Below are 27,738 nucleotides of genomic sequence, written 5' to 3'. Positions count from 1 at the left end.
GTTCACACAATGCAGAATAAGCCTATCAGGTCCACAGTTGTCTCTCTGTTCCTCAGTACAGCTGTGTTTTGAATCTTGTGTTCCATGGAGGCAAGGAGGGAACACAACAGAAACACTGTGCTAGTAAGAAGTAAGTGAGATGGCTGCACCAGGTCGGAATACGATTGAAAAAGCCATGAAGCACCAACCATCCACTTGTGAAAAGTTTCACAAGTGGATTGTACTGAAAACAACCCAACTAAAACCTGGACACTGAGCAGTTTGAAGGGATAACTTGCTTGAAGGGTTAGAGGTAGCAGAAGATCTCAGATGCAGTGGAGCTGTAAAGCTGCATTGTTTGGTATTCATGAACAGAAATTATGTAAGATTTGTCTGCTGGCCCCTTCATCTGAAAATGGGCTCTGTCAAGCAATACTATCAGACGTGACTCTGTGTGCACTGGCAGAGCAGAGGCAGACAGGGACAAGAAGCCCTTGTCTCGTCAAACTGCTGAATGTTGTTTTACTGTCTGTTTTAAGCAATCATTAGAATTCACCTCTGAAACTTTTCAGTCATATTCCAACCTAGGGGTGAGAATCACAGGGTACCTCACTTTATGGCACGATATGATACAATGTGATACATGGTCCACAATACCAATAATATTATGATACAACGATTGTCTGAAGAAAACAACACGTGCAGGATTTCTCTATTTATTCACAACATAGAGAACAAAGTGCATAAAGTCTATGTATTGAACATGAACCATTATCCCGTTGTAAACTCTCTTCTTCGGCCAGGTAACTTCTGCCCAAGTTTCCCTCATTCATTTGAGTAGCACCCAAATAAATGTAAGTATTGACACCCAGCAAGTGAAACGGGCAGAGACTGTTTACTTTACAGCGCCTTCATTTATTGAATAAAATATCGATAATTGCCCTGGCTTACCGATTATCGTATTGCAAGAGGAGAGGCGACAATATATCACCAGACCAATATTTTGACCCACCCTTACTCCAACCTATATGCAGTGGTGTGGCTTTACTAGCTCAGTGTCATGACTGCCTCCATCTGTCTTGGTCTAAAATAAATCCTTGCGAAAAGTCTGTAGCTGACTTTGCTCATCCTATTTACATCACTGTATTTTAACTTTGGTGATAATAGTGTTACTTTGAGAGCTCAATATACCAAAGTGGTAGTTGGGTATAAAAGTGTGAGAACCACTGGTGTAGAAGTAGTACCTGAAGGCAACATTGGCCACCCACAAAGGAGTTAAATATTGTAAAATGTAATTTAAAAAGAAAAGAAGTAGAAAGGGGGGGAGAAAAGGGTAGATCACATGATCGCCTCCGTTATTTCCTGCAGCAGCTACCTCTCCTCTCTCCGCTGCTCGCTCCTGCCTGTGACGGCACAGCAGCAGCAGCACTGACGGCACGGGAAGACAAAACACTGCACACGTCGTGAAGGCCTCTCACTGTAAACGCTGCTGCAGTTAACCACACCGACAACGGACTCCAACACACACACTCTCACAGAGTTTTCTTATCATAGTCTGTCTTTTAGTATACAAAAACAACCGAACATTTCATAGCCTTGTGAAAAAAATACAAGTCCTCATAATGGCGACAGCTGCCGTGTCTGCCGCTGCTGGCTGCGGCCCCAGCCCCGGGTCGGGAACGGAGCTCGTCCGCGGACAGGCCTTCGACGTCGGACCTCGCTACAGCAACCTCTCCTACATCGGGGAAGGAGCCTATGGGATGGTTTGGTAAGTTATAACAGAAAGAGACCCTTCAGTCACACAACTGTTTGTTTTGTTTGTTTGTTTTTACACGTATGTCGTGTGGAGTTTAGCTTCTCTCCGTCACAGGTCGACATATAATGTTAGCTAACAGGCGTCTGTTTTAGGTTAATACAGCAAAATGGTGTTTTAATTTTGGGGGGCTAGCTGTCATTAGCTGTATGAAAGCAGTCCCGCTTTCGTGTGGAAAAGCAGTTTAATCGCAGATGAATTGCCAGATTGTATTTCGCTTCTGTCTGTCAGTGTACTTTTAGGCAGTGGCATCAGTGGTGAACAGGCTTTTACACTAAAGTGATATTTGTACAGAATGGGCGTGTGTGCAATTATCACTTTAACATTGATTTTACTTCCAAGTATTATTGTTCATTATCTTTTTAAATAAGTGTTGATCTATTTTATGCCTAACCATTAAGTGCGTGACTTTTTATTAAGGTAGATAAATTAAATGTTGGGTCGAGTAATCGAGCTGATTTTTGCCCCTTTCGACTCAGTAAATCGACGCCATTAATTGGCAATTGGCTACACTGATCTCGATCTATCAGCCACAGAAAAGCTATTATCAGTCCCTCTAGTTTTTATTCCTAATCTGTCCATAATCTATGGTCATCGAATACTCCTGAAGTAGATGTTGATGGCAGCTGTGCACATTTGTTTATTTTTATACATTTTCCTCAGTAGTTTATGTTGCTTGTATTTTGTACCCATTGTAGTGGAAATTATAGTCATTCAATTCTATTTATATGCAGTTGTGTTTGTGGCATATAGCTCATATATGCTTGCATTGTGGGACTCTGATGTTATTACATTTGTTGTAACGTTTGGTAATTAATTCCTGCTTCAAAAGCACAGCATCTTGTTGTTTTCTTAAGCGTGTGGTGTGGTAGTTGTTCTTAAATGTGCCCACTGTACTGTATTACATAAGATATTGTCCTTGTATCAAACAACAGCAGTGTAATTCTTTCTTCTCCTGTGGCGAGACGAGCTGCATTTTCTGGGAGCACTGACTTTTGACACACAGCCTGTCTACAAGGAACACACTCACACACACATACACAGAGTATGCAGTGTTTATCGTGTTTCTGAGTGCAAAATGGAAAGCAACCCAATCAAACACACACAGCCATGTGTGTTTCTGGTTTGATCTGCTATCAACAAATTATTAGTACCCGCTGTAGCTCAGTGCAAGTAAAACAGATAAAACACTGTTGGCCAACAAAGCCGCAGTGTTGGAAGGCTGTTGAGTTGTGAAATTTTAAAAGAGACAGTAATACATCTAAGTGAGGGCTTATAGCAGTAAAGTAAAACTTCCTCACACAGAATTGATCAATTTTTAGTAAAAGGAGCAGTGGACATGTTTTCCTTTTAGCTTACAATTAATGTTGCGAGTGGTAACTTGTAGGATTTAGTTTCAGTTTTAGGCTTGGTTCTAATCACTGTGGTGTTTCTGCACTTCACCTCTCGTTTGTCAGGCACATTGTGTGGGTGGCACTGTGATGTTTCAATCGGCGCTCCTGCTCTATACCCCATGTATTGTTGTTCTGGTTACAGCAAATGCATCTTCCAGCAACGCTAAATGCATTTGCAGAAGAGGTCCTGTGCCTTCCTCCTTAAGATGAAGTTGACACTCTGCTCTGTCCATTGATAATATGCTTTGACATCTTTTTTTCTGTGTTTTGTTATTTTGCTTTCTCAATTTCATTTCTATATTATGTTGTACAAAGAATTTGTTTGGTAGTAATCAGGAAGCCTTGTACTATTTGCCTATTTGAAATAAACAGTACAAACAAAAAAAAACAAAAAAACAGGCATATTTTACAGTCGACCAAATGAAGGTTATAATACTATAACCCATTGCTTTAATGGATCAGTTTGGTACCTGTGCAGGTGTGAACAAGGCATTTTACATTAAACCAAAACATGAGCTAATGTTTAAAAATGTGAGTCTCAAGTATCCTCCAAGGGACAAGGGAGTGATTCTAAATGTATTAGGAGTTAAGATTGCAACCAAATACAGGAAACAACCCAGAAACACAATTATTTGTGAGTATTGAGTGTCTTTTATTTCCTGACATCAGAAGTTACAAGTAATGGCAACAAGCACAAGCAAGTCTGTAATTGCCAAAGGTTATAGGGGTCTGGCAAATGACAAGATTCTTTTTTAGCCCTTGAATGACTGTATACATCTTATATCAGCAGCAACAGTCTATAACACTTCTCAAGTATTCTCTGTTTTACTTTAATCCACATTCTTAACGTTGTGCTGTTTTTCTGTATTTTTGATGTGCTCAAAGGCAGTTCGCTTTTGCCTTTGTCTTGCTGTGTTCTTAAGACCTTGGATTTTCCGACAGGTGGACATGTTGCATTGATCTGCAGCAGCCAGAGAAAGTGGTGCAAAGTTTGCTTCGCAGGCCGCCCTCAGTGCATCTGAAACCTTTGTTGGCCTCTTCAGGAAGTTCTTCTTTCTTGGGCTATTTTTTGTGGTTGCATTGCTGGAGTTACATATCATAAACAGCTTCACTTGTTGAAATTAAAGATGAAGTCTACATATGTGTGTGTGTGTGTGTGTGTGTATATATGTGTATATATATATATATATATATATATATATATATTTCAGAGGCTTATGCTGTACAGAGAGTTAGAGAGTTTGCTAATCCAAATGTTAATCCACAAAGATGTGAGTGTGTTAGGACATGTTGTGTTACAGAATCTGTTCAACTGTATGGTTAGAGGGTGATTGACAGTGAGGCACGTCTGTGTCATTTTCAGAGCAGGCTTATTTTTGTTTTCAATAGCCTCTAGTTGACGGCGAGGCTGTTGCATGTCAGGGCTTTCCAGTGGCTGAGGCCCGAGCAGATTGACTGTGCACAGTGTCTTTAACTCAAGCTCCAGCTCATGTAAACGGTCTGCTTACATGATCACGAGACACTATATCACCCTCTGTGATGACATTCAAACTCTGCTGTGCCAACCTCTGCCTTTTCAGCCTGTCCACATGAAGAGTTAGATCAGGGGGGAATAGTACCACAGATGGTCCTATTAATAAAATGTTTTATATCGAAAAAAAAATTGGAATTGGTGGACAATGTGGGAGAACCAAAACTAAGGGATGCCACCCCAACCCAGTGCTTGGTATGGGAAATCTATCAAATGTGTATATATACTGCATCTTGTAATGAAGCTGCTGCCACGGGTAAGGCTTGCTTTGCATTAGCTGTAGCTTAATATACTGTTTTGATTCTTAGGATGTTGCCATAGACTCAGTTTGTGATCAGCTACAGGCTCAATCTCCTCTGTTAGGATTTACCCATTAATGCAAATGTTTAATTATATAGCTTTAGGTAGCTGCTGAGAAAGACAGTGCATGACTTTGCGAAGTGGCATCCTCCTGTAGCGTCTAACTTCAACTCTCAATATTGACTCGTTGACCCTTCTGATTCTTAGCTGTTGCCAATGCGCTGCTTCATCCTGCCATGAGCCATCCTCTTGAAATGCCACTGTGACGCCCATCTCCATGGCAACCCCTCTGCCTCTGACATCAGTACCAGCCAATGGGGGAGGGGGGGAGAAATTGAGAGACTTGACACTTTGAAATCCTGTTGTGCAATTAAGAAGGATATATAATTTGTGTAATTTAGGTGATTATGCCTGTCAGGATGAGCACAATGACCTCTGGTTGAATAAGCATGTGAAACCTGCTACTGCTGCTTCTCATGGCATTGAAGCTGATATTGATGTTCATCACCCGGGCTGAGCAGGCATGTTTATTGATGCACTACTTTACTTCCTTTGCTGCATCCTCCATACGTTTGAGAAAAACACATTCAATCCCTTCTGCTCAAGATACACTGTTATATATGATGTTTGTGTTTTTTATAGTGGATGTGAGGGGAGACCAAATGTACCAAGGTGGTCAGACGGTGTTGATGGTATATTTTGGTTTCAATTTAATGTTGGAATATATTTGTTATATAAGTTATATTTAAATCAGCATGCACATTGTCAGTGCATGTGCCAAAAATACATTTCCATTATTGATAAACCATCATAAATAGAATCTGAATAATGGCAAAATTTTACTTGACTTAACAATGTATTTAAAAAATAAATCAATTGGTGCAACACCTAATTATTAAATTAGGTGTTGCACCAATTGATTTATTATTATTTCTGTTAATCAACTGATTTATTAAATGTTGCGATGAACAAACACCCTCTAATCATTTCCATGTTTTTTAATTATATTGTTTTGTACAATGTCTAAAAACCATATTTCTTTCCATATAGCATACAATATTCAGTTTACTCATGTTAAGATGAAGACAAGCAGGATATACTCAGCATTTTAAATTGCTAGAAGCTGTCAGTGTTTGGCTTTTATACCATAATACTAAATAGATTTTGTTTGAGCATTGTTTAAATCAGGTTTTTGGTTGAAACCTTGGATTATCTACACATCATGGTTCAGTGCATGCAGTCAAATAACAAATGTATCTCACCATGAGTGTGTGTATAACAAGGCAATCGCATGCAAACACAACGAGATAACATACTAACATGGCAAGGCACTCGTTAGATTGATGGCCAGGAAAGCATATCATGCTGATATGGCAAAAAAAGAATCGCTCAAGAAAGAACTGTTAGAGTTTGTTGTCACGCTGTTCATCATAACACAGAGAATTGCAGACGATGATGTCAAGACACAAACTGAGAAGAATGCTGTTTCTCTGCTCTGACAGTTTGTCACACACACACTCTGTAGCTCTCTCACCTGTACATATTTTAAATGAAGATCCTCATGACAACATGATGACACAGAACCTGGAAGTGTTATCATAATGAAATTGCAAATACCTATAAATGTATTATGTAGCCGTATATTTTCAGACAATCAACACTTTGTGTTGGTGGTACAAACTTTTCCGAACGTTTTTTTTTCAGTACCTGTGAGATGAATGTAACAAAGTAGTTGTCCCATACAAAGCAGTGGCAGTGAGTGTGCACATTGGCAGAGGTACCGGTTTATTTATTGCAAGACAGATACTCATTAAACCTCTCTTAAACAAACAAATGAGAGGGAGTTGACAAATGTTTTTAAGGCTGCACTGCAACAAGAGGTCATTTAAGGTTCCTTTGTTTACAGAAACATGGATACTTGATTTTTTGTTTTTCTTATATCAGCACCAGTCTTTGGATTTAAATTTTAGATTAAAAGTTATCTAAGCATCTTTTTTAGAGGTATCCTTAACAGCATCACAACATCAATGTTTATTAATTATTTTTGAATCAAGTTGTATTGACTTAATTGTTAGTTAGCACATGCCCAAAACAACTTCAACTTAATTTGAATAGCTGGTAGCTAAAGACAGCCATTAATTGTGCGATTTGTTGTCCGATCACTCGATCAATCGCTTCAATAATCGATGACTAGTCTACTATTGAAATAGTCATTAGTTTCAGCCCTTGTTAGGATATTTGACTGCTGCTTATTTGTGGATGCATTTTACAGACAGCAGGTTTTGTCCATCACAGAAGTAGTTTATGTTTAGTACATCATTTTATGAAAAATGGTTATTGCTGATAAAATAAATACTATTCCTAACTGAAGTTTAGAGAGCTCTGTCTGTACTGCTGCTGCTTTGAAGCTGCAGGTGTCACTGGTAGAGAAAGTGGGAGAGAGATGGAGAGAGGGTGATGACACGAGGGTGTCATCCGCTCACTATTGGCTAAATCAGCTCTGTGTTTGTGTACAACATGACATTGAACTCTAACCAAAATGGTAAAAATATCGCTTCTCTAAATTTTTCTGTGATTTCATACAAGCACATTTTGATTTGAATTCTGTGCAAACACTGAAGAGTGTGGTGAACTCTAGTTACAGTGACGTTCTCACACTGTGTCCCCACGTATGTATGACTATGTGTGTGCGCCACATTGCACAGGGCAGAGAGAACTGAGCAAACCACAGCGGATCATAATGGGGTTTCTTATTAAAATATGACAACTTTTATCAAAGACGGGCAATATGGAATAAATGTCACTAGAAGTCGGCCCCAAATAAAGCTTTGCTACAATTTACAGCTGAGCTGTATGAAGGACCTGGTCACTATCAATAAAATAGTTGCCAGCTGGCAGCTGTTTTAAATTATCAGGGTGATTGCTAATCTCCGATCGGTCAATGAAAATCCAGATTTGGTCCAATATGGTGCTTGACCTCGAGATCACAACATAATCACCAATAGTAGTTATACAGCTTTGAGTGAAAATGTTTCTGTAAAAACAAACAAAAATATGCTGTAAGAGGTAATTGTGATTTATATTCTTACAGTACATGAAGCATGTTATTAATAGCAGATAGACAAATATATTGCCATGAAAAATCCTGTAGGGTATGATCAAATCTTTGTGTTTTTCTTAAAAAGTCTCCAATTAACTTGCATGGTGATGCAAGATTCCTCTCCTTCTGCAGTGCCCTTGCCTGATGCAACAGACGAACACTCTCGTTGAACACTAGCCTATGAGTGTTTGAAGCCCGCTCCTTTAACCTGACGCACTGTTATTTGTAGAGCATCGCACTCTGCAATGTGTGACTAGTTTGTGCACAGACATTAATATCTGTGCTTTCTGGGTGGGCACACGTCATCCTTAAACATAGTGAGCTTTTCCCTCTCCTTCAACCCAACACCCTGAACATTGTCATAGTAACAGTCCTATTGCATAACACTGACTGCAGTGTAAAGCCTTGTATTTCCATCTCCTTGGAAACAGAGCCCACCCCTCCCTCTAGGAGCCCCTTTCCTGGGCACTGAGCATGCTCAGAAAAATGATACAGAAGCAGAGGAAATAAGTCATCTCACATCATGTTATCTTCAAAAAGGAAGAGACCAGAATAGAGCTTACATCATCATCACAGCACATTTATTTAAATTTTACTAAAGTGCAATCTTTACACTTGGCAATGCTGTGAGGTGAATTAGTGTTTCTATAACTTGCTATTGTTATTATTATTTGTTATACAGTAGTAGTCAGTGATGGGGACGAGACCGCCTATGCCGAGTCCGAGTCAAGACCGAGTCTTTGAAGGGTCGAGACCAAGTCCGTTGGTTTTCAAATACAGTCGAGTCCGAGTCAAGACCGAGTCTTTGAGGAAGCAAGTCTGAGTCGAGACTGAGTGCTTTAGGAGTCGAGACCGAGTCGAGACCAAGACCATAAAAACATGTCAGTTTTCATATTCATGACTTGGTATCACCCGAGTTAATAATCAATAGTTAGGCCTACAGACTAAGCTAGATTGGGAATTGTTTAGAGAAGCAGTCTTAACGTCTTAATATGGACTATGCTTTTACTATCATTAAAAAAAATCCCTACCACATGCATCATCTTCTGCCTATTTTTATATACTGCTTCAATAGTGCTGCTCTGTCATCAACATGTTAAGCCCACGTCTTTGAAGGAACGAGTCCGAGACGAGTCAGAGAAAGCAGAAATCGGTCTTGAGTCCGAGACCGGACTCGAGTACTACATCACTGGTAGTAGTCATAGTCACATTGGACTGTTGATTATATAGGCCAACTTAAGCGGTCCAAATTTTTTTGGCAATTATGTCCCAAAAAATTATACTGTCATCAAAATATTGGACTGTGAATTTCCCATTGACAGACTTATTGACTAATCTAGTGTCTCTTGGGTTGTGGGCCACAGCCGCCTGATGGGCAGTGAGAGATAATTGAAAATAAGCAAAAACATTTTTAATTTGTAGTATATATGCAAGACCTTTATGTGCTACAGTAATGCTGCAAAATAAATCCACCAAAAACGTATCAGGAGACGTGGAACATGCGTGTAGAGCTTGTACACTGTGTAGAAACTCCAAATACGAGAAGACAACAAAGGTTAAAGTGGTGACAGTGAACGTAAAAACAAAAGAGCTATGACATCATTATTCGTCTGTGCGTGTGGTAGAGCGAGAGAGGTTGCGGTGCATCTGAGTATGTGTAACAAAACTGTAATCATTCTTGTTACTCTCAGCCGTGTTAGTTGCTATGGTGGCAGTGGCGGACTGGGACAGTAATTCAGGCCGGGAATTTGATGCCATTCCAGGCCACCCTTCTCATGCAGACCACCCTACCTCTAGTGTATTCTAACCCTATTTGATAGTTAAAAGAAATTTGTGTAATTATTTGGCTCAATGGTCACCACACACACACACTTCTATATATATTCATTGATTGATTTTATATTATTAATGATTGCACACACAACCCAGAAAGACAGGTGTCTGTGAACACAGCCTATAAAGTTTATAGTCGTACTATATAGAGCTTGTATATATTATAATGATAGTCAAACTATCATTTATGGTGCAGAATTACAATTAAGAAAACTGCCACAAAGCTGCAGCCTAATAGATTAAGAGTAAACAAAAAAGCTAGCTGTATTTAATTATGATTTATTATTTCAGCATGTATAAACTATCCTGTAGTGGCTCAAACATTATGCAACAAAATCATATTTTTTATTCATCTCTAGGTATTCTGGATTGATTGTCGGGCCGTGTGTGTTTATGTGTGTGTGTGTGGAGGGGGCTGGGGGGGCGCATGTGACTTCCACTATTGTTGCTTCAGAGGTGATGGAATTAACCCTGTGAGACACTCAGTCTGCGGTGGTGACAGTGATTGAACGATAAACGCAATGGAAGCTATAGCGTTTTTGACTGACCTTCCCTCCTGGTGAACATGTCACTTATTTTGCAACATTCCGCTGCACCTGTGGCAAGGGCTTTCCGTTTTCTGTCCCTCTCTCTCTCTCTGCTCCACCTTTCCTTTTCTTCTGTTCCTCCATTTCTCTCGACTACTAGAGTGAAGACAGCGGAGCTAATTGACAGGTCGCCGAGCGGCGTCATTACGTAACTAGGTGGATTGATTTGATTGGCCCGGGCGTCCGGTAACTCCAGTCAGTCCACTCAGTCCGGTGACTGTTCAAGTCAGGCCAGGATGACCATCAGGCCACCGGGAAGCGTCCCGGTGCTCCCGATGGCCAGTCCGCCACTGTATGGTGGTGCTGCAAATTGATCATTCCTGCTATTACTACCACAGTTGCTTCTTCTGCTAAGCCCTAAGCATGTGTATATAAAAAAAATGTTCCCTTCCGATACTTGTGCTGTGGGTATCGGCCGATACAGAGTACCGATACCAGTGTGTTATATATATCATACTACGCCTGCATGACTGTGATATGATTATCATTGGTGGTAAGGTTTGGCTCAGGTTAAACCCTCTGTAAAACATGAAAGAATACAGCAAATGGACACCATTTATTTTTACCAGTGATATGTTATTTCGTTTTTTAGCTTGTACGTTTGTTTTGACTCTGGTCCAAACAACTGCAGCACTGCCAGAGCTTCATGTTTCCATGACGACTGACCGGGAAAGGACACACGTGACATAATTTTTACATGACTCCAGATTGTTAAAATGAGTCTATAAAGTAATGCTAAACTTTAAAAACAGAGGAATACATATGCAGGACACAGGTACGCTGGTTAGTTGTAGCGCCGCTCTTTTTGTTTAATAAACAGGCTGCTCCAGTTTGACTGTAGGCACGCTAACGGAGCTAGCGCAGCTAACAACGTTAACGGAGCTAACTGGTAAATACTGCCAAACCGCCGACATGATGAGCTAACCTTAGCTCCTTGTCTACAGGTGTCGGGTGATCAGTTCTTCTTCACACCTCTAAAACAGCACAGCGCAACTGTTTCAAGAGCAGCGAAGAAGAACAGTGTCAGAGCTAACGGAGCTCTAATAAATTACATCGTATCGAATCGGTGCATGGATTCCAGTACTCGCCGATACCGATGCCCACATTTTCGGCAGTATCGGAGGCATTTCCGATACTGGTATCGGAATCGGAACAACTCTAGTTGTGCTTTGCCTTCTTTCTCACACTACGAGATCACAGTCAGCCATGTGATCTTCATCTGGCTGTGAGTGTTAGGACAGGTGTGGCCTGTTCCTGACTGACTTAGCATAGATACATCCGTATCACTCAAAACCTTTGACAAAGTAACAGCAACAGTTACAATAGTCCAGATTGCCAGAGAGCAACCGTCTCATAATGTAAAGTCCAAGGCTGTGCAGGACAAGACTCTCCCAGTGCACTGAAACAAACATTGATACAACACGTAACTCATTGTACTTTGCACTTCCTCATAGAGTTCCCTCTGTTACATGCCTGGACAAACTGACAAGGAACTGAAGGGCTTGCCTCAGTAAACATTGTGAAATGTAATGTGAGCCAAGATTGTCTTTACTTGATGTCGTCTTTGTTTCCTTGACGCAACTCTTCTGTTTAATTGTTGTGATTTTTGTGGCAGATCAGAAAGTTGCATAACACACAGTATTTTTGTACTTCTAGCTTAAGTGTTATTTTTGAGTATGAGTATGCCCAAGTATGATTTTTAACACCAAACTCCTCTGCCCAGTGTCACATGGCTGATCTGCATGCATTGGCACACTGAGTGTGAGAGTAGAAAAAGAGTAAGCAGGCTCATGAGGCAGATACTGTTGTTTGTTTTTGTTTTTTTTAAATGATGTCTGCAAACTGCCTTGTTTTCGTTGAGTAGTTTAGCAGTTAGTCAGTTTCAGCTGAGTTCACTGATGAAAATGCATTTTCTCCATACAGCAAGAACAATCTCACTGCCAAGAGATTATTCTTGTGAGATTGTAGTGTATGTGAGAAAATAACTATGTTGTGTCAAACACTGGACGCTGTGCCATTGACTATCTGAAAATACAATATATCTGTGCCAAATAGTCTTTGCCATGGATCAGCTTTCACGAAGAAGCCGTGTTACTCCCTGCATCTCCGTTCACAATCTACTGGTATAGAACAGTTGCATAGAGAAGTGTTTCCTCCCACACATACACACACACACTCCACACACAAGTGGAAAGGAAGGTCACTCATATTTCCCTTGCAGAAGGCTGGCACACTTGTGTTTACATTTCAGTCCCTACGCCCCCATTGCTATAGCAACTCATTTTCTTATTTTGACATGCTCTGTGGGTGTTTTTCAGTTGTTTCTGTTTGTAATGTGCAGAAATTAAATAATGCTTGGCTAAATGTAAATGGTGACTCAAGAACACAGGTTTGCCACTCTAAAGAACAGCTCTGTTACTACCAAATGGCAGCAAGATGCAACAGCTCAAGATCAGTTGACTTGAGATTTTAAAAATCTTGGACCACAGCAGTAGAACACTGGAGGCATTATGTTTTTGGTTTGCTCATTCATCCATCCCATTCTCCTGAAAATAATATCTCAGGAATGTCTCGAGGGAATTTCTTTAATGTGGCAAAAAAAAACCTCACTCACACTCAAAGTTGAACTATAATACCATTTGTGTTAGCAGAGGTCAAGGTCATTTTGACTCCACAGAGTTACTTTTTGGCCATAACTACAGAATGGATGTGCTATTAATGATATATTTTCAGACGGATGTGTAATTGAATATAAGGTCAAAGATCCTGTTCACTATAACATCATAATGTTTTGCATGGGCACTATTCACTGTGACCTTGAAACTTGGCTGCATGGTGGAGGCTTACAGCTGTGAGCCAGTAATTCTAGTTATTCTCATTTCATTGGATTGAAGGAATTCTTAGACAACAGGTTTCTGAACCTTATGTTGGCATGCAAGATATACAGTAGGTTGCGTTCTTAGTGTGGTAATTGAAAACAACTCGGGCAGAGTGAGCATGAGAAAGCTAGTGAAGTACCTGAACGTATTTGTTCCCATTTTCTTTCCCATTTACAGGTCATTTGATTACTTTGTTCTATATTACACTTGCTTGAGTTGTTTAACGTTTCTCCCTTAGCAGTGAAAACACGGAACTGCTCTCCTCTGATTTTGTGTGTGTGATGTGAAAGTCTCATACCTCCCTAAGCTGTTTGCATTATGTCATTGACTCAGGGTATGGTTTTTATATTTTATAGTGATATCCTCGTGCTTAATCATTTCCTGTACATGCCATGTCTTTCCTTTTTTTAATGTCAGATCCTGTATGATGGTATAATGCAGTATGCTTACATTTATACTCTTCGAGCTGTGATATGCAAACTGTTGCTGGCAAACTTTGCATTTGACTATTTTTGTAAAATGCTTCCACACTGCCGATGCCTTTGACATGGGTGTTAAGAGAGGACTGACTGTTGCCTAAAATGAAATAAAGCCACCGGACTTTCTGTCTCCTGTGGGTTGGGCTAATCCAAAATTCTGAAAACAAGGGGGGTGTTCTCTGAAGACACGCTGTTACCTATGGAACAGGGGTGCTCTGAAAACACCCCCATTGGCACTTGGTACATTCCTCCAGATGAAATCAAATTAACAATAGACTGTATGAAATTAACACGGCAAAAAGTCAACTTATCAGAATTTGAGTTGAACCAGAACATATCGACTCATAAATGACCAGTCGACCGATACTTCACAGCCCTACTTGTGTGTCTTGTTTTGTGAAGCACCCAAAGATATTTAGTTTATGTTCACAGAGCATCAAAAAAACTAAAAATATTCACATTTAAGAAGCAGAAATCGGAGAACTGAGAAATCAATCATCAAAATAGTTGCAGATTACATTAGTATAATTGTATGAGTTGTAATATTGTAGATAATGTTGAAATTTGTGATCGTGAAGAAATTGACTGGTTTGATTGTGAGGCTGTGCAACTTGTTGAGTTGTCGCCGCCTCAGTTCTGATCAATAAAGTGTGGCAATTCATTAATGACAAACTTAATGGGATAATTTATCACAATTTTATTTTATATCTCTTTTTTCCTCCTTACAACAGCAAAGATTATTGCCAGGTGTACACTTGTCAATTCAAGTCATGAAAAGCTTTTCTTTATGTAATATTATTGATCAGTAAAGTGATTAGTGTCACTGATAGTCTGATCATATTATAATAATAAGCTTGTCTGTATGAGTCAGTGCATTTTAATCTCTCTTCTGGTTTGAAGTAGAACACATTAGCTGCACTACATTGAGATTTCTTTCAGGACAAACTGTTTGATCCTGATTGATAGCTGCTGATAGAAGACCCAACAGAGATGGTGTGCTTCATTGTGCCGTCATTGCTGACCACAGCAAGTGACAGCTGTGGTCACTGGTCATGCAGGATAATGGAGAAATAGTTTTTTTTTTCTACCCTATGGAGTTTAGTTTTACTCATACATGGCCATTTTTCTTTATCTAACAGATACTGCAGCAGTCTTGTGGTTTTCTGGTCCAGTCCATTTGTTACCTCACATTAAAAGCTTTCCACTGGCAAACCATAAGAGGAAAGCAGCATTTATGGCCGAGGTTAATGTCTGACTTGACTGTTCCAGTAAAAGTGGTTTCTCTGTTTCTTTTTATGCAAGTCGATCATTTTACCTAGTTAGAAATGGTAATGGTAACAGGTGAATGGCTTGTCTTTTTTGTGTGTACACGAGTCATTTATAGTAACAGAGATGTAAAGTAGTAAGCACAGTTTGTCATATTGCTCCTCTCTGTCTATGTTTATTGGATAAGACACAGTAGAGTCTGTACTAACTGTGAAAAACAAAACATTTCTAGTTTTACTGCGATGACTGACCTTTGTTGTGTTTTTCTTTTAGTTCTGCTTATGACCGAGACAACAAGATCCGCGTTGCCATTAAGAAGATTAGCCCTTTTGAACACCAGACGTACTGCCAGCGCACCCTGAGAGAGATCAAGATACTTCTGCGCTTCAAACATGAGAACATCATCGGAATCAACGACATAATCCGCACGCCAACTATTGACCAGATGAAGGACGTGTATCCTTATAAAAAATTTATTGAATTCTCATTGAAGTTGATGGTTTTCCTGATGATCCTATTTTTTTTTTTTTTACTTCTTAAAAAAGTATGTTGTATAAAACCTCAGGCCCTGAATTTAAAAATCACCCAGTCATTTTGGGGTCATCCACCCGGCACCAAATCCCCAAAGCTTTCGGTTTTGTTGTTCTTTACCCGGTTAATAAAATCCAGTATGAGCCATTAACATGAAATGCAAACTTGAGAGATGAGGGCTGGCTGATATCACCTAAAATTTACTTTGAAAATGAACCTTGACGTTAATAAGATGTGATAAAAAGACATTGTCTGTTATTGGACAATCTGCCATCTAATGTACAGTTAATGAATTAGAACCATACATTTTTTTTTATTTTATTTATTTATTTATTTATTTATTTAAAAAAGAAGTATTAGAACTGAACCTTCAAGGCACCATGTTGATGTCTTCAGTTTATGAAGGTCCAGTCACAGTGTGTAAAAATAAATAAATAAAATAAGTACATCAAAATAAAAGGGTCACACGGTGATGTAGTGGTTAGAACTCTTGCCTTGCAGCGAGAAGACCCGGGTTCGAGCCCCGGTTGGAACAAGGGCCTTACTGCATGGAGTTTGCATGTTCTCCCCATGTGTGCGTGGGTTTTCTCTGGGTTCTCCGGCTTCCTCCCACAGTCCAAAACATGCAATGTGGGGATTAGGTAAATTGGACACTCTAAATTGACCATAGGTGTGAGTGTGAGAGTGCATGGTTGTTTGTCCCTGTGTGTGTGGACCTGCGATGGACTGGCAAACTGTCCAGGGTGTACCCCGCCTATCACCCGATGTAGCTGAGATTGGCACAGCACCCCCCGCGACCCTCTGGTGGAGGATAAAGCGATAGATGATGACTGACTGACATCAAAATAAAAAATTAAATGTGACATCTACTGGTGAGATTTCATAGTGCAGCAAACAGAGGAATCCACCGGGCACCACACCCTTTCTCAAACATGTCAGGGGGTGCAACATGGCAGCTTCTGTAAAACAAGGCCCTTGTCTAAACAGCACATACACTTATTATACACTTATTCACACATACTATTTAATTTAAGCCAATCAACCCTCCTAAATGTTACACACTGGACTGTTAATGTTTTACTAAACGCTGTCCCATTAAATGCAACTGTCTCTCTTGATAAGATTATTCATTCTCCTAATGGAGCTTATAATAACCTTAAGATTGTGGGAATCATGATCGTAATGAATGTAACAATGTGCTCCAGATAGAAACCAACAAACTTACTTCTTTTCTTTTCTTTTATAACAAGCGTACGTAAGTGTGGCGTCAATGCTAATAAAATTGAATTTCCTTCACCCAGAACTGTGCAGATATATTGTCCAGGATCTCATGGAGACAGACCTGTACAAGCTCCTCAAGACTCAACACCTGAGCAATGACCACATCTGCTACTTCCTCTACCAGATCCTACGAGGGCTCAAGTACATCCACTCTGCCAACGTCTTGCACCGCGACCTGAAGCCTTCCAACCTTCTGCTCAACACCACCTGTGATCTCAAGGTAGAGACTCAAAGAGAAGTGATGGAGCGCTAACAGATCTCAGATCCAGCAGCATGTCTACTTGATTTTTTTGGAGCCAGCAACAGGATTGTGGCTCTGATATGTCAGTTATACAGAGTGTGCTGTTGTATTGTCACACGGTCTGGTTCAGTAGCCTGACTAAAAGATCATTGGTCAACAAGTCATAAGCAATTTTCATGAGGCATCTCCTCTGACTTCTCATGTTCTAAACAGCGAATACCAATTTCTCCCCCCAAACGATTCCCAGAACCATTTACTGGTTCTGGTTCAGCAGAGCCCACAGACTATGACTATACACTGTATGTCTGTCCTAATTGTTTGTCTGTGAGTACTGTATGTTTAACCTGTATTTTGGTTTTTGTAAAGCAGGGTCCTATAAACTCCAAAATTAATTCCAGTAAGTTCCAATAAGTTGTATCGTATGTTTAGTTGTGGTTGACCCAACACTGCAATGCACTTTTGTGTTTACAAACTAGAGGTATATCGTTTAACTTGGAAAATGATCAATCACACTTTCCATCACACATGTTATTGACCCTGGTTAAAATGTGCAATAGAAATAATTTTGACATGACCTGACCAAAAGTTTCTGTACGGTTTCTCGAAGCAGATGAAGCTTTCAGCAAAATGACAACGGATCATCCAATGTTGCAGCCGTTCATTGTGTTGTCTGTGATATTTTTCTCTCTGCAGATCTGTGATTTTGGCTTGGCTCGTGTAGCTGACCCCGACCATGATCACACTGGTTTCCTCACAGAGTACGTGGCCACTCGTTGGTATCGAGCACCTGAGATCATGCTCAACTCCAAGGTGAGTGTTTGTGAGCTGTAAAAATATCGACAGCGAGTTGACATTGTTAGGTTTTGTTTCTCTTACTTTCCACTTCAGTATTGTTTTTAGTTGGCTTAAACTAGTCATCGTGAATTCATTCATTCAGCAGCAGTACATGTTGTAACGTGAGCTGGTGCAGGCGGAGAGGCTAACGGGTTAGCAGTTAGCAGATACTGTACTCTGGATAACAAGTTAGCTCAGAGAGTCGACAGACAGTGAAGTGGGGATTTCTACACGGCAGCTCTCTGCACCATGTACAAGCATTGACGGTGAGCGCTTGTTTAGCCTGGCTGGAAATGTGGCAGATGAGAAAAGAAATAGACAACTGGTGGCAATGCAGAAATGCTTCTGTTTTCAAAGAAAAACTTGCCATTGATGTACAAGTGATTGCCGTTGTGTTTTTAGAAATATCTTTATGCTGCCAGGCTATATTTATTTTATTTTTATTCATTATTTATTCATTATTTATTCATTGTTTTTTTGCCATTACCTGGCTCTTACATCTGTTTTCATACAGACCTTTACTTTTCCAGAAATACTTTTTAAGTTGAAAAGTGGTTATTCCATAACACTGCACATTTAAGATGTTTGCACCTTAGGTTAGTCTTGAAGAGTTAATCTGTTAACCTGTACCATTTCTTTTAACAGACATCATATGACTGAACAGTTGATTGTATTTCTATGTTAGAATTTTATATTAAAGAAAAGATGGAAAATAAATCTCTCTGTGTGCTGTAAAGAGGTTTGAAAAAAAATCAGAATCAGTTAAAATTGGTATCGGCAGGTCAAACTCCATGAATAACCGTAAATTGGAAAAAAAAAATCGGTGTTCCTAGTGTTATTCCTTATCTAAAACAATGGAGAGAAGTGTTCACCAGGTCTTGCTACTGCCACCACTTCACAACTTTACAGTAGCTTTGTAATTAAGTTGCATTAGAGTGCTTTTAGATGTTTTTTTCAGATACTGTAATACAGTTTAGCAGTTACTAGAACAGAACCAAAATAAAGACCATCATTGTTACAATCCTATCAACGTCATATTGTTTGCCTTTATTATGCATCATTGCAAGATACAAGTCAACCAATTTACATCTAAATTACTTAAGATATACTGTAGTCACAACTGTATCTCTGTTTCTTTGCTGTCAGGGCTACACCAAGTCCATAGACATCTGGTCAGTTGGTTGCATCCTGGCTGAGATGTTGTCCAACAGGCCAATATTTCCTGGGAAGCACTACCTGGATCAACTTAACCACATTTTGGGTAAAAATTCTCTTTTCTATCCAGTGTTTTAGGATTGTTTGTGGTACAGTGATATTGTATTCCATTTATGTTTAATTTATTAACTGTATAAACAGACTACACTTGTTGTTTTTCTGCATTTTTCCATGATAGTTATCTCTAATTAGTTGAATGTGAAGACAGTGTTAATATAGATTAATAGTAAAAAATAGCAAATTAGGACCTTTAATTATAGATATTTAAAATCGATATGCCGTAATGTTCAAAGCATATTTCAATAACTCTTATCATTTAGTGTATTTTAAGACAAATGTGATGTCTCTTTAGTTAACATGAAGAATTTTTACTTTACACTTTGTCGCACTCTCAGTAACAATGGTTTCCTTGTGCTAGTGCGAGTTAATTAAATCAACCGTGTTTCTGCCATGGTGCTGGACCACATATTGTTTCTCCCATCTGCCACTTTTCTTCTGTTGCAAATAAAACGTATTCTCATAGCTTCGAACTTTTAGCAGGGGCCGTATGAACTTGTCCTTCCTTTAGTGTTGTGCAACTTGTGAGGAGATTCTTCCCTATAATCGTTGCTTTGGCCCTCAGGTATCCTGGGTTCTCCCTCTCAGGAGGATCTCAACTGCATCATCAACATCAAGGCCCGGAACTATCTTTTGTCACTGCCCCCACGCTACAAAGTGCCGTGGAACCGTCTCTTCCCCAACGCTGATCCTAAAGGTCAGAGCATGAACGACATCCTCAGAGACAAACACAGTTTCTGCTCTTTTCTGTAACCTCTGTGTCTTCACACCTGTAGGGAACAGTGTCTCTCATACCTTGAGAGCTTGCTGTTTCATAATAGAAACATTTTAAGCGTAGAAAAATTCAGCTGATCGATCCATTTGTCCATTTTTTTGCCAGTTATCCTGAGACGTGTCCCAGGACTGCTCGGTTTCCTATAGTAAATCAATTTAATAAGTGATACTTGCATTTTTAGTGAAGAACCTCTCTATAACACAAGGTTAACAATCTTTTGTTTTTCTTCCTAAATCCAGATCCACCACCAAAATCTAGTCATTTCTTTCTTGGGTCCTCACCTATTGTCGATATTTTGACCTATTGTCCCATTCTTTCTTTTTTTTGCATTATGTTGCTTTCAATCATACAAAAACATTACTTCTTTGTCTGAATAAATTATTGTTGTTGCCTCTTGAGTTAATTGTTGGATGTAAGAAGAGGAAAAAAAAAGAGTATGCTCTTAGTCATGTAACGAAAATCTAAAATTCTATTGTTATGCCGGGGTCCAAAATGGGGTTATTTTTAGGTTTTAAACATGGAGCAGCTCAAGAAATGACTCCCAGGCAGCCTCACATTTTCTCAAATTACAAATGGGAGTTTCTGTAGTTTATAGTTTTGCCCACGCAAATGTCTGTGTGGCCCACAGGGTGTCGCAGTGCCCCCTTGTGCGCATACAGTGTTACTGTTATATTCTGACAGTAATGCTCTGCTGTTGACAGTTTTTCTGTGGTTTCATTTATCCTGCAGCTCTTGACCTGTTGGATAAGATGTTGACTTTTAATCCTCACAAGAGGATTGAGGTGGAGGAGGCCCTGGCTCACCCTTACCTGGAGCAATATTACGACCCCACAGATGAGGTGAGAGCTTGTCACAGTATGCTGAATGGACTCAAAGGGTATTAATAGGGTTGTCACTTTTTCCAAATGCCATTTTTGTGTTTTTAGATGCTTAAATGTTATGTCTTCTCATGCTAAATCAGAATTTGTGTACAAATGAGTCTTCCTCTGACACCTTGTGCAGCCCGTCGCTGAGGCTCCGTTCAAGTTTGACATGGAGCTGGATGACCTACCCAAAGAGACACTGAAGGAGCTCATCTTTGAAGAGACCGCACGTTTTCAGCCTGGCTTCAGGTCTTAACATCTCACACAGGTATGTCCACATTACTGAAGTCTACAATCTGGGAAAAAAAGGTGCTCAGAACAATATCGCTCTCCGAGTTCTTCTGCAGTCTTTAACAACCAGGTTTTCGTGGTGAACGACATCAGGGAGAAGCTTATTAAGCTAAGAGGCTAACCCATCAAAACATGTTAGAATGTTAGTTACATTCAGTCCGGTTGGTCCCTTGTGGCGGCGCGCTCAGTCGCAGCGGCTCTTTGATCAACCCTCCATCTGACCTCGACATCTCGTTGTACAATACCAGTATGATGACAATAAAAGTTGCTTTTCTTTCCTTTCCTTTCCTTATTACACTCAGAAGTGTTGAGTGTCCCTCATAAAATCTACTATAGGCATTAATGTTCCACGTCAGTAGTATTGCTTTAAATATAATCATACATTTAAGAGCTAGTAACTTTGATACAGATTTCAGATTTCTCTTTTGGGAGAGTGAAACAGAAGTACTTGTCCATCTGAACAGGCACTTCAGAAGTACAACACAAAGCGCAGTTGTGCTTTATCACTCTGGATTAGTGTCCAACATTCCTGCATTTGTAGTGAATTTAAATATTTTTGCCTTGACATTGAGTCTCCACAGACACTGGCATCCAATAAGAATGAAAACATTCTTTAAAAACAGTAGAAGTTTTATATGGAAGTGCATCATGGACAATTTAAATCTACCACATGGATCAAAACTTAATACAGACTTAATTAAACATGTTAAGTGCTTATTTTGCTGCCAGTTTACCTAGAGCTTCTGATAGAATTTGCATTTTTATTGTTTTGTACCAATACATATTTTCACCCAGTTCTTGAAGGACGTATTGTGTTAAGTCATGGGGGAAAAAAAAGAAATGTTCTGGTGTTTGTACTAATATTTATTATTTAAGTGTTATATCAATACTATGATTGATACTTTTTCAGTGGTACTTTATTTGAGGGATGTGTCATAGTTTTCTTGCGCTACAGTAAGTACAATGGGCTGTTTTATGGTGCTGCTTGGTAAAGGTCATAGACAGTTAAGAATCTTATAAGAAAATCATTTCAGTGAAGATACTTGATATAGTATAATTCTGGTGTACAAGCTTGGATTCTTTTGCTTTTTTTAATGATGCATAACCTTTACACAGAATATCATTTGTCTGCTGCCTCAAATTACTCAATAGTATAATATTGGCAAAAACTCAATTTTGGAGGAAAATGTCAAACTAGGAGATAGTGTTATCGTTTCCCTCTGGAATGCCAATCCTCAGATGTGGTGTCTATTCACCACTGATCACCTCTCACCACCAGCTGCTCCCTGACAGTATTGTACCGAGTTTCACAAGCCATCATTTGCTTTGTGTCATATGTAATCAGTGTTAGCTCTCTGCCACATTTCAGTGAATAACAGGAATCTGATGAAGAGGAGGGTTGTGTGCCGTCTCCTGAATTAGAGTAGCACATTGCCGCATATTTCTTAACAGCTTTTAAAATGCATTTTCCAAACCTTATTGAACTGAACACTGATTTAACAGATGTTTTTTTTTTTTTTTTCATCAAACGTAATCCAGGTGGTTATATTAGGAGGTCAACATTCAAGCAGAAACTAATGTTTTTAGAAAGTTAATGACACTGTTAAATAATATTTAATTATTAGTCTGTGGAAATATTTTGATCTGATGTTTACTGGTTGACTTATGGCATGTTTTCACCAAGTGGAACGGTTCGATTCAGTACGGTACAGTACATATTTTTACCAAAATGACCGGCCCCAACCATTCCATTTTTCGGTACCCTTCCCTTGGGGTACCAGAGTAATGGTACCGTTCAGGTGGAGCTAGGTGTTTTTTCAACGCCTACAGTCTATTCTCATACAAAGCTTGACGTCTTGTTGAGGCAAACAGCCACAAACCAAGCAGAAACAAACCACAGCTGCTGGATGTTGTTTCACATTTGTTGGGTTGGGTGCGCGCGTGAGACAGACAGGAGGTGGACATCACTTATAGACAAACTATCCAAGTTCCTACACACAAACAAGTTGTATGAAAAAAATACTAAATATGGTCCAAGGGACTAACTTATCTAACTTGTCACACTTTTACACGCAGGGTTTACTACAGTTGTAGTGTAGTCCTATCTTCATGTATGTCAATAGTTAATATTAAATAGCTCATCACACTGTCATTGTGCCCTCTCTCTCTCTCTCTCTCTCTCTCTCTCTCTCTCTCTCTCTAGATCTCTGTGGACTGGCCTCTGTGTTGCCACTGCTCCTCCCTGCCTCCACACTGTTGCTGTGATCATGATTATTTTTTATTTTATTTCCTCTGCGGTTGTCCACATCACCTGGATTCCTTGGGTCTCACTCGTCAAGTCCACTTTGCTCAGGAATGGCGTCAGGAATCAATCAATCAATCAGTCATTCATTCTCTTTCTCTGTCTCTCTTCTTCTCTTTTCTCGTTCTCTCTCTTCCACGGAGGTGAAAGGTGAGGGCAGCAGGTGGGGGTGGGGTGGGTTACATCACAGCTAACAGTTTGTGGGTGATTTTTGTGTTTTAAGCCAAGATAAACAATTGTGCGTGTGTCTCTCAAAGGCTTTTGGCTCTGGCTATTCCTATTTGAAACTTATGTCCAGTTGAATGACAGTAATAGATTAGCTGTTGTGTTTTTGTTTTGTTTTTTTCTTTCCGGTGCAAGTGTCGTCGCGACAACTCTGCCTACATTGCACAAAAGATTCGTTCATCATAAAAACAAAGGATCTTTTAAATTTTCTAGCATTTTGTCACACTGTCAACAAGCTTTTGCTTATCTTCTATATTTTCCCTTGTCTTTTGAAAAAAGAAACACAAATAAAATTAACTGATTTATGCAATGAAATCACATAATCAACGAGAGACTTTGCAGGCTACAAGCCATCACCTGGTGTTGACGAGGATCAATATTTTATGTGATTTTAATCCTTAAAACACGGATAGCCCAAATGCAAATGTATACATAGAAATATAAATATATATACCGTATATAGCCTAAAGAGTCTTAAGATATTTTAATGGCAAGTGTGATGACAGAAAGTAAATCAGATGAATTTGTTACCGTTTTTGCTATAAATGCGCATTCTCTTTCCACATCGGCTTCAATGAGATGTCAGTTTGTGCTAAATGCACCAAAGGTATAGGTGCGTTGAAAGTATTCACCATCAGTTTCTGCCTTAGCCATGAGAATCTACAGGAAAAGTTGTCTATTTCACACTGGTCTGTACGTACAGAGATATTTTTCATATGGAGGGAAATTCACTTCAGGACAAATTTATTAATCCCAGAAATGTCACCTTTTTTTGAGCAAAGGTTGTTGTGCCTCCCCGTTTGTCCTGTTTAGTGTTTTCTTTTTATCTTCGGCCTCTCTTTCTCTCGCCTTGTTAGAATAATACTGTGCCCTTTTGCATGACTGTTATAAGCTCCGTATACAAAGACAAACAATGTTAAGTGCCACACAAGCCGGGCAGATCCGTGGGGTGAGCGCCCAGGCTCTTTCTGTTCTACCTTTTTGTGGTAAATCACACCTCCCAGTCACATGGTGCTTTATGTCTGCTCTCTTTCTTGTGTTTTCTCTTTTCTTTTCTTTTTTGTCTCCCGTCATTCATTTCTACACTTTAAATCCCCTTGTTTTTAGCCAAACTCCACATGCATGCAAAGATGTCTTGTTGTGTTTGCAAATAGGAGAATAACCATATAGCTTATATTTATACCCAGTGACAAACTAGTTACCTGAACACGAGGAATGGGATCCAGGCATGATGCAGTTGAAGTAATACTCAAATGTAACTGGTCATGCTTTTCCATTCAATCCTGAGCAACTTTTTTTGCTTTAATTGCACATATTCACGCTGACAACAGTTGGCAGTGTCAGTACCAGCAGACAACTGCACTGTAACTAAAAGAAGAAGAAGAAAACCGACAGAACTGCAGCAGAAGTCCAAACCATATTTTCACTTCCTGTCAGTAACTGCTGATTAAAGACTGTTGAATTAGAAGTTATTTTTTTTTTGTTATTCAATTTCAATGAATTATGACTTAAAGATTATATATACATATTTGAGGATTTGAAAACTTTTTTTTTTTCGGGAGGGGAAAAAACCCCGCAAACAAAGCCAGAAGCGGTGAGACTCTTTCGTCCTACTCAGAACGTTCTTTAGTTTGATTTGGTCTGCGGCGTCTTTTGTTTATGAGTGAGTCTCAAACGTGTTCAGTGTCATTGTACATCTAGGCTTTGGTTATGATTTTAATACCACAACTCCAAAAGAAGAGCTGAAGTAGGTAGACTTTGGACAGTAGACGAAATTAATGAATCCAACTCTACCTAAAAGGATTCTTTGGGAATCAGACTGTGCTGGCACTAAGAAAGTAACATTTTAAAACTGTTGAGCTGCTCTGAATACAGTGTATACAGTCTGGGACAAAGGTATGAGCTGCAAACTCGTGATTGTTATGTTGTGATTTTCATACGTGTCGGAAACCAATTTTGAATTTTACAAAATGTTTCTGGTCACAGTGGACAGAACCATCATATAAAACTATGGTTTACTTTTCTTTTTTTTGCGCAATATGTGGGCCTGAAAGTGAATGGAGCTGTAACTGTTTTCACCATCATACTGAGTTCATCTCTCACAGCAGTGACTAGATGAACCACTGGAGGTCAGCAAAAGCAAGATTCACAAATGCTGTTGAGTTTTCTCTTCGAGACCTCATGTTAATCTACAACTAGATAAAATGATCGTTGATATTATGAGTACCGTGCTCAACCAAAAGTCTAAAACAACAATGATCATGACTACAAATCTGTGTATTTCGTAAAGTTATAACCATGTTCGTTCGATTCTTAAACAAAATAAAGAAAAAAAGTCTTGAAATTCCTCAAGAACACCTTTCAAACGTAAATATATTGATTTGTTTTACTCATACAGTGTGTGAAATTGTGTAGTTCTGTGAAACGAAAAATAAATAGCAAAGATCGAATTTTTCGGGGGAAGAACGGTTTTGTTGGTTCTGTCTTCTGAGATCTGAGGACAATAAATTCTGACCAAACAGATTTGACTTGCACAGATAGGTGGTGAGGTAAAGACTGATCTTTCCCAGTGCTCGTCCTCACACTCGCTGTAAACGCTTACGTCTGTCACACGGTTATTAAATGCACTTGCTTCTAAAGTAGTTAAGATGGGACGTGTAATCCGAGGTGCCTGCTGGGACTTGACTTGCCTGTAGATAGTCTTTTTTTGGCTGGGGGGGGGGGGGTTCAGTGAGAACATTACGGGCACTGGAAAACCTTTCTGGTATTGGTTGTATTTTAAAAAAAGAAAAAAAAAGCTTCTGCTGAGTTCTTTGTGCAACCTGTCTGTCTGTGCCTTTTTTGATAGTCTTGATATCCAAGATTTGATGTGCAGCTTTTGTTTAGTCGGGAATCCATTGTACTCGTAGTATATGCTCTTAAAAATGAACGCAATCAAGTCTGGGGGGAGGGAGGGTTCACGCGTGTGTGTGGTGGGGGGGGGGGTGTCCTTATCTTTCAGTTGTGTAAATTTTGAAGAGAATTGTTGCCACAGCTGTGTGATTTGTGACTGTATTGAAAAGATGAAAAGCAAACATATTTTTTTTGCGTTACCCCTTTTCCTTGAGCCTTTTTTTTTTTTTCTTTTTTGATGTTTTTGTGCAGATATTTTTATTGTAAAATGAATGTTATGTTTCTATCGGACACTAATCTTGTTTGAGTTGTTGTCTCCAGTGGAACTACTTCACTCTTTTTGATCAGTATAAACCTATAATTGTGTAATTAGCTTTTCTCAAAGGAAACAAAAAAAAAAAGTTTGACATCCATGGTTTTTGTTTTACAGGTTGCCGTTTGATCTGCCATAGAAATAGTTTGCATCAATCAGTCAGTTTTATTTTATTGTGTGAAGGATTTGACTTAAACCAAGCGTTTCTTTGCTGTTATTAAAGACTGACTGCCATTTTGAATTTGTTTTTCAACTCTGCCAAGACATTTAAATAGACGTTCATTAAAAACATTGTACCTTCAACTATCTTTTAACTCTGTGACGTGTCTTTGTCACCCGGCATGTTCACAACAGTCATCTTCAAACCACTTCTTTATCTGCCATCATCGTCACACACAGAACTGCAAAAATAGAAGTTTCATGGAGCGACAGAATACTCGATAAATGTGTTTAATGTTGTCCAATGAGACAAAAGTGAAAATTCTTAATAAAAATGCTGTATTCCTCTAAAACATGAAGTGTGGCTATTATTGTCTGCCACTTTGAGATTGAAATTAATGGTCATAACGAAAGGTCCAGAATAGGTCTATAATATATAATTATGTGTATATAATTATGTTGATTATATACACATTAAATACAATTTTGTTGTGAACTATTTACCGTTGCATGTTGGAATATTGTTAAATCATTTTAAGTTCATATTGCCTACCTGTGCTGAATAGTTTATATTATATTATAAATATATTTATATCTA

At 39.2% G+C, this 27,738-nt stretch overlaps 1 protein-coding gene across 1 annotated transcript; it reads left to right on the top strand.

The window, feature by feature from the left end:
• Positions 1-1,358: 1,358 nt before the first annotated feature.
• On the top strand, positions 1,359-26,219 carry mapk1 (mitogen-activated protein kinase 1). The gene is made up of 9 exons (XM_058637035.1): positions 1,359-1,747; positions 15,435-15,617; positions 17,004-17,193; positions 17,908-18,024; positions 19,195-19,309; positions 19,886-20,017; positions 20,825-20,934; positions 21,098-21,226; positions 23,453-26,219. The coding sequence occupies exons 1-8, from the start codon at positions 1,602-1,604 to the stop codon at positions 21,212-21,214; spliced, it is 1,110 nt and encodes a 369-aa protein (XP_058493018.1). The 5' UTR covers positions 1,359-1,601; the 3' UTR covers positions 21,215-21,226; positions 23,453-26,219.
• Positions 26,220-27,738: the final 1,519 nt, after the last annotated feature.

Source organism: Solea solea, chromosome 8 (assembly GCF_958295425.1).
Source record: "Solea solea chromosome 8, fSolSol10.1, whole genome shotgun sequence".
NCBI lineage: Eukaryota > Metazoa > Chordata > Actinopteri > Pleuronectiformes > Soleidae > Solea > Solea solea.
This window is presented reverse-complemented; position numbering and strand designations above follow the sequence as displayed.

Bases quoted from the DNA above. Each gene is read 5' to 3' on its own strand.
- mapk1 (XM_058637035.1), top strand. From the start codon at position 1,602: ATGGCGACAGCTGCCGTGTCTGCCGCTGCTGGCTGCGGCCCCAGCCCC. The intron at 1,748-15,434 runs GTAAGTTATAAC...TTTTTCTTTTAG, and splicing joins GGAGCCTATGGGATGGTTTG to TTCTGCTTATGACCGAGACA. The intron at 20,018-20,824 runs GTCAGAGCATGA...TTTATCCTGCAG, and splicing joins CCCCAACGCTGATCCTAAAG to CTCTTGACCTGTTGGATAAG.